At 41.9% G+C, this 16,668-nt stretch overlaps 1 protein-coding gene across 2 annotated transcripts in view; it reads right to left on the bottom strand.

Moving 5' to 3' along the window:
• LOC111861909 (ATP-binding cassette sub-family G member 1) overlaps positions 1 to 16,668 on the bottom strand; it is a 148,385-nt gene that overhangs the window by 23,752 nt on the left and 107,965 nt on the right. For both annotated transcript variants that reach the window (XM_023846860.2, XM_023846861.2), the window contains exons 5-6: positions 12,567 to 12,712; positions 4,958 to 5,196 (exon numbers count right to left, since the gene is read on the bottom strand). In XM_023846860.2, the coding sequence (XP_023702628.1) occupies positions 4,958 to 5,196; positions 12,567 to 12,712 (385 nt within the window). The remainder of the gene's footprint in view (positions 1 to 4,957; positions 5,197 to 12,566; positions 12,713 to 16,668) is intronic.

Below are 16,668 nucleotides of genomic sequence, written 5' to 3'. Positions count from 1 at the left end.
TTTTCTCAGAGAACTTCGGTTTCCCCTGCCAATCTTCATTCCACCAATTGCTCCACAATCACCCTCACCTCTCATCTAGGGCTGGTACAATAGGCCAGAAGTGGCCGCAGTACAAGGGACTTAGTCCCACTTCACTGGCATTAAAAAAAATCGCGTGAGCTATGGCGCGGCCCTAGACCCAAACAGAGTACCTCAAAGAATCTGAGCGTACAAATCGGTTTGTTTGTAGAGATGTAGTAAATGCCATAATTGGAGGATCAGCCATTTGCGGGTCGGAAATCCTGTGGGAGCAGACGATAGTAGTGGAATGAAGACGGCAGACTGCTCGAACAATAGGGCTCTGGACGTGGGCCTATTTCTGCGTCGCTCTGCTATCCTACGTACGTAGACATTTTAAGATGGATCGATTCCCAGTCTAAGGAATTCTGTCGAAAGTCTCAACCAATTAAATGAAATGGAAAATTGATGCACTGTTATATAACCATTGTAGCGTGTACACGTAGACTCGTCGCTGGCGATCACAGTAGCCGCGCGGTCTAATGCATGAACTGTGTTCGCCCTGTCAAACACTGGGATCACGGATTCGAATCCTATTTGAGGCATGGATGTCTGTGTGCGTTTATTCTGTGTTTTTGGTGTTCTATGTGTGCCTTGCGACGGGCTGATCCCCCCGTCCAAGGAGTCTTACCGACTGTGTAAAAGTTCAAGAAACTGAAAATGCGGCCATGGCACAACAAAGGGGCCATAAATAAATAGATGGATCCGTTGATAGGTAATGGTCGTAAACGGCAACACAGGAATGATGTTCTCTACGCAGCCCGAGCGATAACCACGTGACGCAACAACAGAAGTTATTTTGGGAGATGTTTTCTATGCGATCCGTGCTGAAGTGTCACAAGCGGGACAAGTCTAGAGTTTAGTCAGTTATAAGACAGTCCACGGCATGTAGGGATGTGAAGACGGAAGTTGAGGGAGATGCGGTGATGCAGGCCATTAGCAAGCGACAACAGACTGAGAAGACTTAGCACGTGCTGTAGTGAATTGTAGAGTGTTTGAATTAGCGATAGCGCTATAGTTACTTGTAGTTACGACCTGTAAATGTTCAATAAATCCAATTAGCAATCCAAATCCCGTTTATAATCAACCATTTGACACTATCTACAAGTGCATCGAATTCGAATAAAACGCGAATCTAGTTGCGTCGATCACTTACTTTGATTTACTTTGTTTCCCACATCGGCCATGGAAATGATATGAAGGTGGCAGAGGCCGGCCCACTTTACCGGCACAAGTTAGCAGTCGCTATCACCTTCATTTCCTTCCAACGTACACTAGTGGAAACTGGAAGACGCGTAATTCAGTTCGTGTCTTCACATGTGATTTTAACACAACGTTGTTCCACCACAGTAAAAAGGCAAAGAAAGTGAGTCTATCCCTGTAACAGGCCGTGGAGGTCCATAGGGTTATGACAGGTCTCCCACATTTTCTAGACAATCTGCTCACAGATGGCGATTAAGTTGTCAGCCTTACGCGCCAACCGCTCTTCATCCCCTAGGAAGATTCCTGGTACTCATTTCTGTTAGAGGCTGAGTAGACGCCAGGACCATAGTGCAGCTGGAAAGATTTGGTAAACTGAAAAATCCAATGATCTCACCGGGACTCGGAACCCGCGACCTTCTGGCCTGCAGCACAGTGCCTCAACCAACAACGCGCACACCACTCCACCACAGTACAGTTGTGAAGTGCGTCAGTGGCTGTCCGTAAATTCTGCTGGTCTCACAGTTGTGAAGTGCGTCAGTGGCTGTCCGTAAATTCTGCTAATCGCACAGTTGTGAAGTGCGTCGGTGGTTGTCCGTGAATTATGTTGGTCGCACAGTTGTGAAGTGCGTCAGTGGCTGTCCGTGAATTATGCTGGTCGCTGGGCTGATCACAGGCGTGAAGCTCCAGTTTCCTAGCCAACATGCGCACCTAACCAACGTCTGTCACCGTACAATGGGCACTAGAGGAACTGTCGTATCGAGCTGAACTGTTTTGCAAGTGAAATAAACAATACACACTGAACGTTCGAACACTTGCGAGTATCATTCTCGAGCAGCGGCCTCCGTAGTCTAGAGGTAACGTTCCCACCTCATGACTCGTAGTACGCGGGTTCAAATACCCGGCGGAGGTCGTCGAATTTTTAAGGGCGGAAAAATTCAGGGAACAAGTCCTCCGGGAGGGACTTTAAGCCGTGGGTCCCGTGTCGTAGCTTTACGGCACGTAAAAGAACCTCATATCTCCAAAGGAGGACACTGAGCCAAATTAACGGACGTTTTCCGCCCAACAGCAGTCTCTAATACCTCTGGTAGATGGGGGAAGCATCATAGATACCTCTCAGCTAGTAGAGCCGGTCTCGCGGGCTGGGCGGGACTGATGATAAGCACCAGTACCGGTAGGATATAGAGATTGTTAGAAATCATAGAGGGAAGCACAATGGACCAATACAGGTCTCAGTGCATGGGGAAACCCACCCTCTCCAGTAACTAACTAACTAACTATCATTCTCGAGCAGAGCTGAGTTGTTCGTCCGTGAATATGGAGACAATTTCGAACTTCTCTTGCAAGAAAGTAAAAATTTAGAGGCTATTGATAGCTCTTCTGCTTATTTTTTTTCTCACTCATACACAACCCATTAAACTTAAGTATTTCAGGTGTGATAACGGACGTTGAAATTTAGAATAGATGTAACTTTTGAAAGAAGGATTTCATTTCTGTTTTGATGTCCACAAATCATTCTTTAAAATATGGCACGTAATAATGGGACATTCTGTGTATCAAATGCGATTTTCACGGTTATACCTCGCTGCAATTACAAATCTGTTATTACAAAAACTAATCACACTGCACTTCATTTCGCAGTAATAAATTGTTTTCTGGCCATTGTTTAAATATTCAGCATACTAAAAATGTTTGAAATTAAACCTGTAGACACTGTATAAATGATATTTTTATTTCGTGTCGTATAGTTCTACATTTTTTTTTGGATAATACCATTGTGGTTTACATTGCACTGGTATGTTTAAAAAGTAAAGTCACCTAATGTATTTTAGTGTAGACCAGGCATGTCAAACTCAACTTGTACAGAGGGCCACCTCAGCCCTATAAATAATAGTCCAGGGCCGCACTTCAAAATAGAAATATACATTAGATTTTGATACAAGGAAATTTAATTCAATTTATTATTTAGGAATAATTTCAATATAATTACCTAAAGTCACATATCTTACAGTTTTAAAAATCAAGAGAATGCCATTTTTGACAAGTATCAAACAGCTTTTCAATATGTAAAAAGAGAGATTACACAAGAAATTATGTTAGAAATAGCAAAACATTGAATTTCCTGCAGCCTGCTAATTTATGTCTGCGTGAAACTTGTTGTCTTCTGGTCTGCTGGAAAATTGTCTTTACAAAAAATATTTATACTAAAATTTTAATATCGATTGTAATATCAATTAGCTCTAAAAGTTGAGGGGCCGCACTTTGTGGCTATGGGGGCTGCATCTTTGACACGGCTGGTGTAGACCATAGTGCCACATTTTCGATGATATATGTTCAGTCGTTTCGGAGTTGAAATGTCATGCGGTCAGATTTCAAGCTCCCAAGCATGTCATTTAACGTTTAATTTCGTGCAAATAAGGGATAAATAACACATAGGAACGCAGTCATTCAGAAGCTAATGGAGAAATTCCCCGTTTTTATGGAACCCGCACTTTCATTGCCACCGACACTAACCTTACCCCGAGTCGTATGAATCCACTCAATATCGTTAAACCCTACTGCTTTAAGATCAGTCTATCAATATTGTACTCCCATCTATACTTAGGTCTCTCAACTGATCTCTCCCCTTCAGGTTTTCTGAATAAATTTTTGTTATGTACATTCTTTGCGATTTCATATCTCTTATTAGCTTTAAAGTTCACTTATTATGTATAAAAACGTAAGCCTATTACTACTACAATTTTTTTCTCTCTCTCCTTTATTGACAATCAAATTGTACGGTCTGTAAGTCAAGGTGCTGATTGGACTACTACAAATACAGTCCTTTGCATCACAGTTAATCATCTTTGAGATTTTGTTACAGAATCAAGTCATGTCCACAAAAAAAATAATACTGACTGATAAACCTAGAGGATACCGAAATATCGGACGACCCATAACTAGATTGGATGATGCTTTCTCTAGAAGTACCTGTAACCTCGATGCAGAAGAGGGATCAGATCATTTATCTTTGTGTTTCTTCAAATATCCTGAGTATTGAAAATGTTCCATATACACGTAATGGCTGATATGTGTATTTTATGCCATGAAGCATTTTCTGTATGATGAGCCATTCTTGAGAAAATAAGAGAGATTCGATTTGAGTTCTTTGCAAATTGGATGCTGTTTAGGACTGATAACAAACCAAACATTATAATTACTTAGAACATTTTAGGCTATACACCTGATAGCTAAATGAAATCAGTTGAGTGGTTTCAGAGATGTAATATTTGAACAGAGACGCAACCTGATTGTTATGTGCACGTCGTTCATAGAAAGTACAGATCTTGATTGAAAGAGGGAGACTGATTCTCAGATCCTGGCTAGGCTTGTTTTGTATCTGATCAATATAACGTTGTTTCTTTCTTCGGGGAATTTAAGTCAATATAACATAAATATTCGCTTTAGACACAAGAACAGGTGTGAATAGGATGATAAATTCCTTGCACAAGTTTTGAGTGCGGGGATCATGCGAAGTGAACTCAAATTTTCCATGGATGGTTAATGTGTCCATTAAAGTAACACGTAAAAGTCATCTATACCAAACTGCAAGAAAGCCTGTCAGTCTGCATACTGGTAAACAAGTCGAAGCTGTAGCAGAGGACTTCAGATAATGTTCTATTTTCTATTAAATTCACAAGCAGTTAATAAACACACTTACGGTAATCTGCTGGGTTGTGGTAGGATGGACACGTTAGCCCCATGTCTGCAAGGAAGGGGAGAAGCCCCTGGACGCCACCCTGATAGATGCAATAGCCTTCAGCCACAGCATACAAGTGGTCGAACATTTCGAAGAGCAGAGCGCTGGGCTGATGAATGGTACACACAACAGTGCGGCCCTGTTGGGCCAACAGCTTCAGTAGCGACACACATTGAGAGCACGAGGAACTGTCCAACCCACTGTAATTTAATTAACCAACATAGCATTCATCACCAAAGACCATAAGCTAAAAGCACTTTTCAAAGTTAACAAAAGTAGAAACGTAAATCCAAGCATACACTTCGGGAACAACTGTCTTTAGCTTCTTTTTCATCTCTTTTTTTAAGAAAGGGGCAGTGGAATTCGACTGGATGTACGTAAAAGACAACAGTTACATGTTTCCATATATTCACTTGCATTCATTACACATCTCTGTATTTGTTACATAGGAGGTTGCGTCTTCGCTGCTTCCCCTTGATATCTTGCGCTGTACTTGTATAATGTAAGATGTGAGGTTTTCACGGCGGTGGCTATGAAGAAAGCCGTCTTCTGGGATGTGGTGCCGTGTAGATATTGTGTTAACCGACATTTCGGAGGAACGTATCGCCTCCATCTTCAGGGTAGGAGACAAGAAGAAATCCGAGAGCGAACCAGCAGAGGAGATGCAACAGACTGCGAACAGTCTCGTCTGTTCCCTTAAGTAACCTCCGAAATACGGCAGATCCTATAGGCCACTCAGGCCCATCGCAGCTCCCGAGCTACATGGTTAATGCCTTCCATTTAACCTTCCGTTCTCTCCCCCTAACACATACTCTATACCAGCTCTGGCCCACTACCTGCTGGATATTCCACCAGACCCTTCCCCTTCCCCTCTCTACTATTTCCCTATGTAGCCCTCTCCTCTTATACGGCTGTGTTTACTCGACTGGACTCAGTCTGTTGCACCTCCTCTGCTGGTTCGCTCGCGGATTTCTTCTTGTCTTCTACCCTGAAAATGAAGGCGATACGATCCTCCGAAACGTCGGTTAACACTATTTCTACACGGCGCCACATCCCAAAAGATGGCTTTCTACTTGTATAATGATTGGGCCTATTGATGGAACGGCTTAGCGGTTTAAGATTCGTGAATGAAATGAAGTAATAGAATATGTCTCTAACAATAGAAACCTTCCTTTTCAGTGGCACCAATATCAAAGCCCGAAACTGGACTCTATTTTAATTAGGGTTAGAGCATATACCAATAGTCTTCCCTCAAAAATCATTCCACTATTATTCTCTGACCTTTCAAAACGGTGTATTCGTATCTTCAATTGGTCTTCGGCTTATGTGTTATATTATCATGAATCTTCTTTCTTTCTGTCTTCACGTACTCGGCCAATATATATATATATATATATATATAACAAAATGGTCTTTACTGTGTAAAGTTCATTTCCTATTTAATTCAATTTAATAGAAGTAAAAAGTATTTTATCCCTTTATTATCAGGCAACATTTCTTCTCAGGCTGAGAATCCAGAAAAAACGGGGAAATTTGAGACACAAGAAAGCTTTACGGTGTTTATAACAATTCTGGGCCAAAAGTCAAGACAGGTACATAATTATATCATTTTCTGGATAGCGTATTTCATTTTTACCTAGTGGCGTTCGTTTTATTTCTAATTATAATTTCGAGCTCCTTTAGGGCATTCGTTCGTGTACTTCATGAAGAACTCCAGCAGCATAGAAATGTCAGAAACCAACTGTACTACGATTTCCATTCAGTTGCATTAGTATAATTCAGTATACGGTCTTTTGGGATATTCCCCAGTGTACGAGGGAGTCAGTAAATAAGTCACAAATGGATGTAAATTATGTGATATTCAGACATAGAAAAACATCTGTTTCTTGACATATCCTCCACCAACACTGAGACAATGGTCCCATTGCTTTGTCAATCCGCCGAAACCCGCAGCATATAAGTCTTTTGACTGTTGTCTCAGCCACTTCTGTACCACCGTTTCAACCTTTTCGTCATCAACATATGCCACACAGTTGTAAACTGCTTTAGACTACGAAAGCCTTCCCGCCGTAAATAGGTAACATTTCCTTATGAATATCGTTTGAGTACTTTTGCTCGTAAAAGAAGGGAACAGAACGTTGCTCTTCGGCAGCACATTCCTCAAGCACGGTCACCATTTTGACTACTGAAACCAGCTTCTGAACGTGCGCATGCGCGTCTGCTACCTAGACTCTTTATTGCAGAAAACATATTGTAAATACAAAAAAAGGTCTAGGCAATGACCATCCGGCCTTCGGTAGCACATTCTTATAAACATCTTATTCTATCACAGCGGTAACCCCGCGATTCTTAATATAGACCTTAACTTAAATCTGAGAGTATACTGTTAATAATCAGTACAATTACTTCTTTTACTTTTCTTACATATCTATTTTATATAAATGTAGGAATGTTGTTTATGAAGTAAGAGACGCCTTGCAGAAATCAGTTTACATTTCCATGAAGCTGGGCTGTGCTGCTGTCTAATGATACAAAGAGGAAACCTATTAAATCCATTACAGTTGTTTTACTTCCATTTGTGAGCAACCTACCGATGTTCCCTCGTAGTGTGATAGATAGGTACCGATGTTTCCCTACTCATGCTAGAACACTGAGGCAGCAAGTTCATTCGAAACTTTAATACCTAATTATACACGTACGTCATCTTAATAAAACGCGAACTTAACATTCTCCTCAGTGAGTACCTCGAACTTCACTATATTTCAATCTTTAAGCAGCAATAGAAAAATTAGTAGCTACAGACTGCACGGGCCGGGGTTGATTCCTGTCAGCGGCACGAGTTTTCTTTTAGACACAAAGTTCAATCAGACTGCTGTCTATCCAGTCCCTCCCCAGTGAATACCATGGGCTTTTCCTGAGGTCTAACTGACCGAAGCGTGAAGCTGCCCACTACCTCAATCCAGCGCCAAAGTTTAGAATAGAAGGAGCTATACCTTTACTCCCCCAATAAGTCTTTATGACGTGGTGCTTATGCACCAGGGAGATTTTAACTGTAGCATAATTCAAATTTTGGGACAATCCAAAATGTTTGCACAGATTTTAACTTGTAAAGTAATTCTGAACGAAAATGTTCTTTTATTATAGTATGGGTAAATTCGGGGACACGAGGTAGCATAGTTGGTTCATGCACTACGCTACAAGCCGGAAGGTAGCGGTTTCGATTCCCGATAAGGTAACTGGCTTTTCAGTTGACCTAATCCTTCCAGCCTCATTATGGTCCTGGGGTCGACAAAACCTCTGGCAGAAATGGGTACCAGGAATCTTCTTGGGAGTAAAGGGTGGCCGGCGCATAAGGCTGACAGCCTCACCGCCATCTGTGAGCCGAATATCTAGAAAATGTGGAAGCCTCGTCTCACAAACCTATGTGCCTCCACGGCCTGTTACAGGGATAGTTTTACCTTTTTATTTTAAGTTTGGGTAAATTAATTGACCTTCTGAGGAACTGTTTTAAATTCGGTCCTTCTAACTTCAGAGGGCATTGGGCAACAAACTGACGTCACAGAATTAACCTTTGGGTCATATCCAAACCCAGACCTCATGCACGATGCATGCTCAGACTTATTGTCATTCATAGCACGTTCAAATTTAAGATTCCCTCCTTTGTTTCTGTAATCGAATGAAGATCTAGAATGGCTTCCCATGCACAGCCATACAAGTCTTTCTGGCAACAGAATTCCACGATACAACGCCACGAACATCAGTACATCGAGAGGAAGTCAGTACAGGTCACGTCCTTATAATCTGCATCAGTGGTAGGCAACAAGCGGCCAACACGTGGCCAGCGGTTCCTTTTTGCGAGGCCCGTCTAAGAATTTCGATACATCAGCAAATATAAAGAAATCGAAACAAATATACTGTCACATGTTGGGTATGTCACGCGACAAATAACTTCACGACGTCTTGGATGTAGCGAATTTATTGAACACTCGCTCTTACACTTACACAATTCACAATTATCAATTGCTGCAATCTGCAGTATCACAATTATTTCGCCTGCTGTAGTCACTGCCATTCACTCGATACAACTCAACTCGTAGCTGCTGGACTTCAACTCATACTGAATACTAGTAACTGGTTCAGTACTCACTACTAGTAACTCTCTCGTAACTCAATACTCAATCCTGAACAGTCGAAGTCTCATTGCGACTGACGATCAGTCAGTCAGTAACTCTTGGTATCGAGCACTCTCCTGGGGCTCATGACCAGATATTTATTGCTCCTCGACTGTTACGGTCTTGTTTCTGTGGGGCGCCCTCTCTGACGAGAGGATGGGTCTGTCTTTTGTATATGCTGCTGGCCCTTGCCAGCGCAGTGTTTCTCGGGTCCTAGTCCCTTGGGACTTGCGAACAGTAAAATATGGTCACAAGTCCCAAGGGACTAGGACGAATTCGCTGTTCCTTATTTAGGCTCGGCACGGACATCGTAGAGAACAATTTGCTGCTCGGCAACAGTTATCAGGTATTGTCAGGTGTTTCTACCTACGCATTGCCTAGCAATAGTCGCTGCACGGTCTCGCCTGTTGCGTGATGTCACAGCCTAGTGGGGTGGGGAGTTTACCGAGCGTTGCGTAATGATGGAAGGAGCGGGGGTACGTGACGTCACTCGTGGAAACGCAGAGTTCACGTGACCCCTACTTCCTGTTGCGTCATCCACATTACAATATTACTTTGTGTTAGTGCACTGTGTATATTCTCCGACTACTGACACTATGTTGATGTGGATATGTGAAGTGCAGGATTTTGTATAAGGAGACTGTTTACGGTTGGTTGTTCCTGTCATTGGTGGGCGATGGCGTTAAACGTCAGCCTCTCGACGTACAATTCTGTAATATTTGCGGCCGGTAAGGAATACGTGGAAAAGCAGAAAAAGTTAGCTTAGGTAACAAATGATGGGGTTTCGCGATGAATTCCATTGTCAGTACTTAGGATTAAACAACGTGCTTAATCACACTTAATTTCACATCCTGTTTTGAAACAAACGTGGGAAGTACGTCTATATTTGAAAAGCAAATTTGAATTCTTTGTTTGTAACGATGTCAATACAGACAATTCCAAACACAAAGCACTTTCAAGGATGCGGTCGAATGGGTTGTAACTCCGGGGTTTCGGAGTAAAATACTGCCTCCAACTTCAGAGCCGACGAATAGGACAAGCAAATAGCCAGCAAGAGCAGGCAGCGAGCATAATCTCCATCTTCAGAGTCGAAAAGTAAGCCAAGAAAGAAACGAGTCTAGCTCGCCGGTTGTTTCTGCTGGTTTGTTGCTTGATTAATTCTTTGACCCTGAAAATGGAAGCGATGTTCCTCTGACATGAGGAGCTGTGTCCGAAATACCGGGAGTTACAACCCAGAAGACTTAAAAAGAGTCTGTGTTGAGAACCTCATATTCAACAAATTTACTTGTTCCTTTCGTTTTACCGATCACATGATGAACTCAAGGGATACATGTCGTGATGAGCTGCCAGCTCAAACCGTAACGCTCGTGACTGCTATTCGGGGGATGCCCGGTTCATTACCATGTTCATAAGATCTGCCATAGGTCCCTGTCCTGAGCCAGTTGTATCCAGTCTTTACTGCTTATCCTACATAAGATCTATTTTATTATTATCCTCCCACCTAAGCCCAGATATACTTAGCAGGCACTCTCCTTCAGGTTTTCTCACCAAAATTTTATGAACTTATCTCCTATATGTCCTACATGCACCCTCCTACTTAGATCCTCATAAATCCTAATTTTCTCCTCAGCACCCTGTTCTCAAACGCCCTCAATTCATGTTCTTCCATTATTGAGAAAAACAAAGTTTTACACCGTCAAAAACTACAGATATAATTATTGTTCTGCACATATTAATCTTTATACTAGCAGACAGAGCAGAAGACACAAGATTCTGAGCTGTATATTAGCAGACATTCCATGAATTTAATCTGTTTCTAATCTTTTCACCGAAGCATCTGCCCACCTGCCAGGATCGTTAAATGAATCACAGAGATAAGTAATGCAGTTCGTAACATACGCCTACATTCAAATCTACTACTGACGAAACCAACAATAAATTAAACGTCTTATTAGGGCCGCGCCATAGCTCAAGCGGTTAGTCGCTGGCTTCCCACCGCGGCGGCCCGGGTTTAAACCCGGGTCTGGTCAAGTGGGATTTGTGGTGGACAAAGTGGCGCAGGGGTTGGTTTTCTCCGAGTACTTCGGTTTAGCCTGCCAATCTTCATTCCATCAAATTCTCCATCATCATAATCACCCGGGGCAGGTACAATAGGCCAAACAGTGGCCACCGTGCCGAGTGGACCCAGTTGGATTCCACCCCCAACTAAGCGAATTAAAAAAAAAAAATTAAAAAAGCGTCTTATTATGTTAAAAGTTGGACCCAAAGACACGCACATTTTTAGGAAGCGGAAATTTCCTGACTTATAGTCTTTTTGTCTTCAAATTTTGCCTCATTCTTTTGTAGAGGAACGAACTACATATTCCACACTGAGGTATGTATGTATCTGAGGGTACATATTGTTCTTTTCTTTTGCATTTCATTAAATATAAGCCATATCGAGAAATACCGTATTTACGCATGTATAGGCCGCAGCACAATTTTCAGACAGAAATTATAGAAAAAATAATTTTCTTGGAATATTATTTCAGGAGTAGAACACCCTGTATTACTAATTATGAATATAATTTTTTTTAAATGAAGTGTGATTTCGAATATTTCGAATATAAGCCGCACCCCAGTTTTCCTCTTGAATTTTTGGCAAAAAATGTGCGGCCTATACATGCGTAAATACGGTATTTCAAATATAAATTTAATGTAAGACAGTTTTTTTTCTTGCTATAAGCTTTCTGTTATCAACCTGATAAATTTCGTATATATTGGGACTGCATTCTTTGTACCATGAACTGCCCTTTATCAATCTAAAGTTCGAGTTGAGCTCCCTGCACTGTAATAAAACCGAATTCGCCTAATATCCTTTGGTTAAAACCACAGTACCAAATTTAATCACACTCCCTTAGTAGTTTCAGAGACGGAACATGCAGACATGACCTCCTTATCGTGCATTCACTGTGTGCCTTTTCGTGCAAAGGACTCATAAAACCAACATTAATACTCTCTTCTCTTCCCAGGACACGTGCACTGACTTTTCCATTTGCGTTCGATATGCAGTATCTGTATATTTAGGAAAGCGACTCGTAGTAATAACTGAGTATAGCTCGGGATAGTAGCCAAGATACAAGGACAAGAAGAAGGATGCCAAATAGATGCTGAAAGAAGATTTAGAGGCCGGAAGAGGCACTGAGATGCCTAATCAACCAAAATAAGAATAACTGTAGATATTCAGACACCTGAGCAGTATGAAAATTCTTATTCCCACATGACATTTTGGGCTATGGATTTTATAAAGACGACATTCCAGAACGTGTTGTGACAGACTCGGGGATGCCTAGAACATATTTTCCGGTCCATTAACATTTAGTTAGAACGAATATAAGAAAGTAAACGGGCATACTCACGTGGTCGGTTCGTCCAGCAATAGGACGGATGGGTTGCTGATGAGCTCCAGGGCAATTGACAGCCTCTTCTTCTGACCGCCAGATAAGGCTACGGTGCGAGTGTTAGCGTGCTCGGCCAATCCCAGCATGTCTAGCAGGTCAAAAATCTGTAAGATCGTGAGCAGATGATAATAATAACATTAATCACAATTCATTGTCGTATTGTAGCTTTCGGAATCGCCAAGTGTATTTAGAATAATTATGTCAAGGATGAAGAGTGGGCGGGGAATGTAGCAAGTATGGGGAGATAAGGATTTTGGTGCGAAAGCCAGAATGAAAGATACCACTACGAAGACCTAGAAGTAATTGGAGAACAATATTAAAATTGATCTTACAGAAATAGGATGGGGTGGTATGGACTGGATTCATCTGGCTCAGGATAGGGACCAGTGAAGGGCTCAGCTGAGAGAATGGCAACTTCTCAAGAAGGGCTCAGCTCCATGGAATTAGTTATGCATCTTTCGAAAATTACAAAACTATTGTTAATTCCTCCCCTCCCCCTCCAGCCCAGAATGTAAAACTTGATGGGCACATGAAATCTACATTTAGCTTTCGGATTGAAACAATAGTTAATGAACTATATCGGCCTGGAATGCGAACTTTCACATGGAGGTGCACCATAAATGCGCCTACAAATTCTGCATACATTATTGTTCAGAACAGCCGGGATAGCATAGTGACTGGTTACGGGCTGGACGACCAAGAGGTCAGGGTTCGAGTCCAGATGAGGGCAATAATTTTCATTTCTCCATGTCGTCGATATCGGCTCTGGGATCCACCCAGCCTCCTATCAAGTGGGTACCTGCTTTTCCGTTTCCTATCTCAGTTGGGTTTTGCGCTATGGCGGCTGAGGTATTTCGCGGTTTCCTTCCATCTCTCCAGGCAAATGCCCAGATAGTACCTTAAATTATGCCCTAAGAGCTTCCTTCCATGTTCTTTTCACTCCATTATACACTGTCAACCAATCATTTGACTCTTATATAATTTGTGTTACTCACAGCGACATTTATATGCTTAGAAATATCTCCCGGTTCCTGGGGGTAGCAGTTTGCAAACATTTCCGTCTACTACTCCACTTGCTAATTCTGGCCTACACATATCTAACAACGGCTCTACAGCTCTTTATTGGTCCTTGGACGGGGGATCAATCCGTCGCAAGGTCGCTACCTACACACAGGACAACACAAACACAGAACAAACGCACCCAGACATCCATGTCTCAAATGGGATTCGAACTCACGATCCCAGCGTTCAAACGAGTGAATACTCAGGTCTTGCCTTAGATCGCGGCCACTTTAATGGGCGACGTAGACATACGACAGACAAAATTCAGACTTGCCACTTTCGTGTAAGTTACAGAGACACTAATAAAGCGTTTTTCTTTTCCCCAGCAGAATTACGCCTTCTTCCACCAAACGCCGCAATTGCAAACATGACCATGCGAAAAACCGGAAGTTATATACAGTATCTTTAACGTCGGAATCTGTACTTGCGGAAACTATACACAGACCTGGATCCAAATCACAAGTGCGTTCCTCATTGTTTATGCCATTCTAAAGAGTCCGTTTACCTCCGAGTCCCTCTCGTAAAATACGTGTATGAGTTCAATATGGCGAACATCTCCCAAGTGTCGGCTGCCCACAACTGTTTATTCTGTACATTCGTATCAACAGGTCGTCTCCTTCATTTGCATTGCTGAGCGTGCATGTTATTTCCAAAAGCTTCTTGATCAACTACTGGATCGTGACCCCTTACTCTGAAGAGCAGGGCGGCCAAGGTCTACGTGCCTCTGTTCACGAAGTCTGTTATGTACATTCCGTACACGTGGCTCAGCCAATTATCTCACTGCCTCTCCATACATTTATTGTCTACCTGCTTATTTCTTCCAGCGTCCGTCGCTTTTCTCTGTTTTTAGCTTCGGTGTTACATGACCTTGTCGGCAAAACATGAGAACAGACAAAACAGACCCGAATGCGGTGCTTTTACACACCCTAACATTTCGCATTTTTCTATACCTGTATACAGTAAACATTGTCTCAAATGTGTTTGCTTGCAAGCAGGACCTAGCAGGACCTGAGGTCTTTCGTAATAAAACATTCATGTCAGCCGCCTTGGCTGCTTAAGGAAATGATAAAATGGGAGTTACACAGTAATTGAAAATGGCATAATCGGTCAGATTAATTCATTCATAAGATAATCTGTCACACAAACTTACATTAAGAAACTTCATTGTTTATTTATTTCTTAGTATTCGCCGCATGTTTCGACCGTAAACGGTCATCATCATGTGATGACTTGAATTTGCCAAATATACGCAAGCTGTAACCACAATATTTGTTAAAACTTGGACATATATATATATATGTTTATACAGTAATGAAACTAGGTTCAATTATACTTAGTTATACAAAGACGTGAGTATAAAACAATAGTTCTGTCAAAAATATAAGAATTCTTCAGTGTATGGAATTACATACGCTTTGGTTCGAATTCTTCTTTGTAGCTTGGTACTTCACAGTCCTACATTATCCCTTTACTTTCGCACATATCCCTCATGGTCAATCGCAGTTCATTTATTAATTTTAAATAGGATTTGAAGTTCTCACAGCTGTAGTTATGAAGGCTTTTGTCGTAGGAGATATAACAGTGTGGTCTGTTGAAAATCAACAGATGATTTGGAGCAACATACCGCCTCCATCTTCAGGGCGGAAGAATAAACCAAGCAAGAAGCGAGCTTCAAACAAGTAGCAAGCAAATCTCATTCTGATTTCTTATTTGGCGCATTATTTACCCTGAAGATGGAGGCGACATATGCCTCCGAAACGTTAGTTGATTTTCAACGGACTACACCGCGCTGTATCCCAGTAGACTGAATTCTTTATTCGTGTTAAGTTGTACATAAGTTTGTTATGGGGTACTCGGAAAGCTTTCTGGTGTCGTACTGTTCGTGAGTGGAGTTCGTCTGAAAATTTTCATAAGATGTGCGTACTCATTGCTAGAATATTCAGGACCTTCTTGTGCCTTGGGATTTGGCTAACGCTCCGTCACACAGGTTTAGCCTGTCATGGAAAATAGTTTATTTTGTACATTTCTCCCTTACCCTCTATCTTGTTTAAACTTATCATTTCATCTCGTTTGAACCTTTACCTCACTTTTCCCTTTCCCCGCGTTTCTCATCTTTTTAGCATACGTTCCTCTTGTGAAACAGAAAGTTCAAAAATTGGTCTACTTCCTGTGTATTCGTTGCAGCACTAGCTGTTCTTACCACAAGCCGTTGCCTAGCAATAATATGAGGGTACACGTACAGACACACAGACTGGTGGGAGGAATTTATGAGCATGACGTTGAGATGGGTTCAACGTACTTAGTTTCATAAAGATTGGTTCAGCCATTCATAAGTTACTAGGGGGTCACACAAAAGATTAAAAAACCATGGAGATCGCATAAGCCTGCTTTCATTAAAAAAAAAGGCTAAAAGTAAAAGGAGGCTTATGAGATCACACTGCTGTCTGTGATTGTCCCCCAATTCCTGTTATGAGGCTTATGAGTTTACCTAGCTCTCTGTGTGTCCCCATCCTCCCTAATTCTTTCGTTTTCTGTGCGCTCTGTGTCGTATCAAAAGAAAGTAGGAGATTAGTTCCTTCCAGAACTTGTTTATTTGTCCGTCCTGTCATCACTCCTCTTTCCCTTACTTCCACCATCTTGTACTTTCCAGTGTAGGAAAATGTCACTCAAAACATGCAATTACCGCACGACAATGAAATATAGCTCTCTCTATACTCGTATATACGTATATAACTCTACATCCCTTTAAACCTTGGCCGCTGTTCAGTTTTACACAGTTTTATATACACAGTCGGTAGGGCTCCTTGGACGGGGGATCAGCCCGTAGCAAGGCCGCTACCTAAACACAGAACAACACAAACACAGAATAAATGCACACAGGCATCCATGCCTCGAGTGGGATTGGAACCCACGATCCCAGTGTTCGAACGTGCGAAGACGGTTCAAGCCTTTGACTCCGCGGCCACTTCGATCAGCACAGGGAAAACATGTCATGCCA

The sequence above is a fragment of the Cryptotermes secundus genome, unplaced genomic scaffold, assembly GCF_002891405.2.
Source record: "Cryptotermes secundus unplaced genomic scaffold, Csec_1.0 scaffold39, whole genome shotgun sequence".
NCBI lineage: Eukaryota > Metazoa > Arthropoda > Insecta > Blattodea > Kalotermitidae > Cryptotermes > Cryptotermes secundus.
This window is presented reverse-complemented; position numbering and strand designations above follow the sequence as displayed.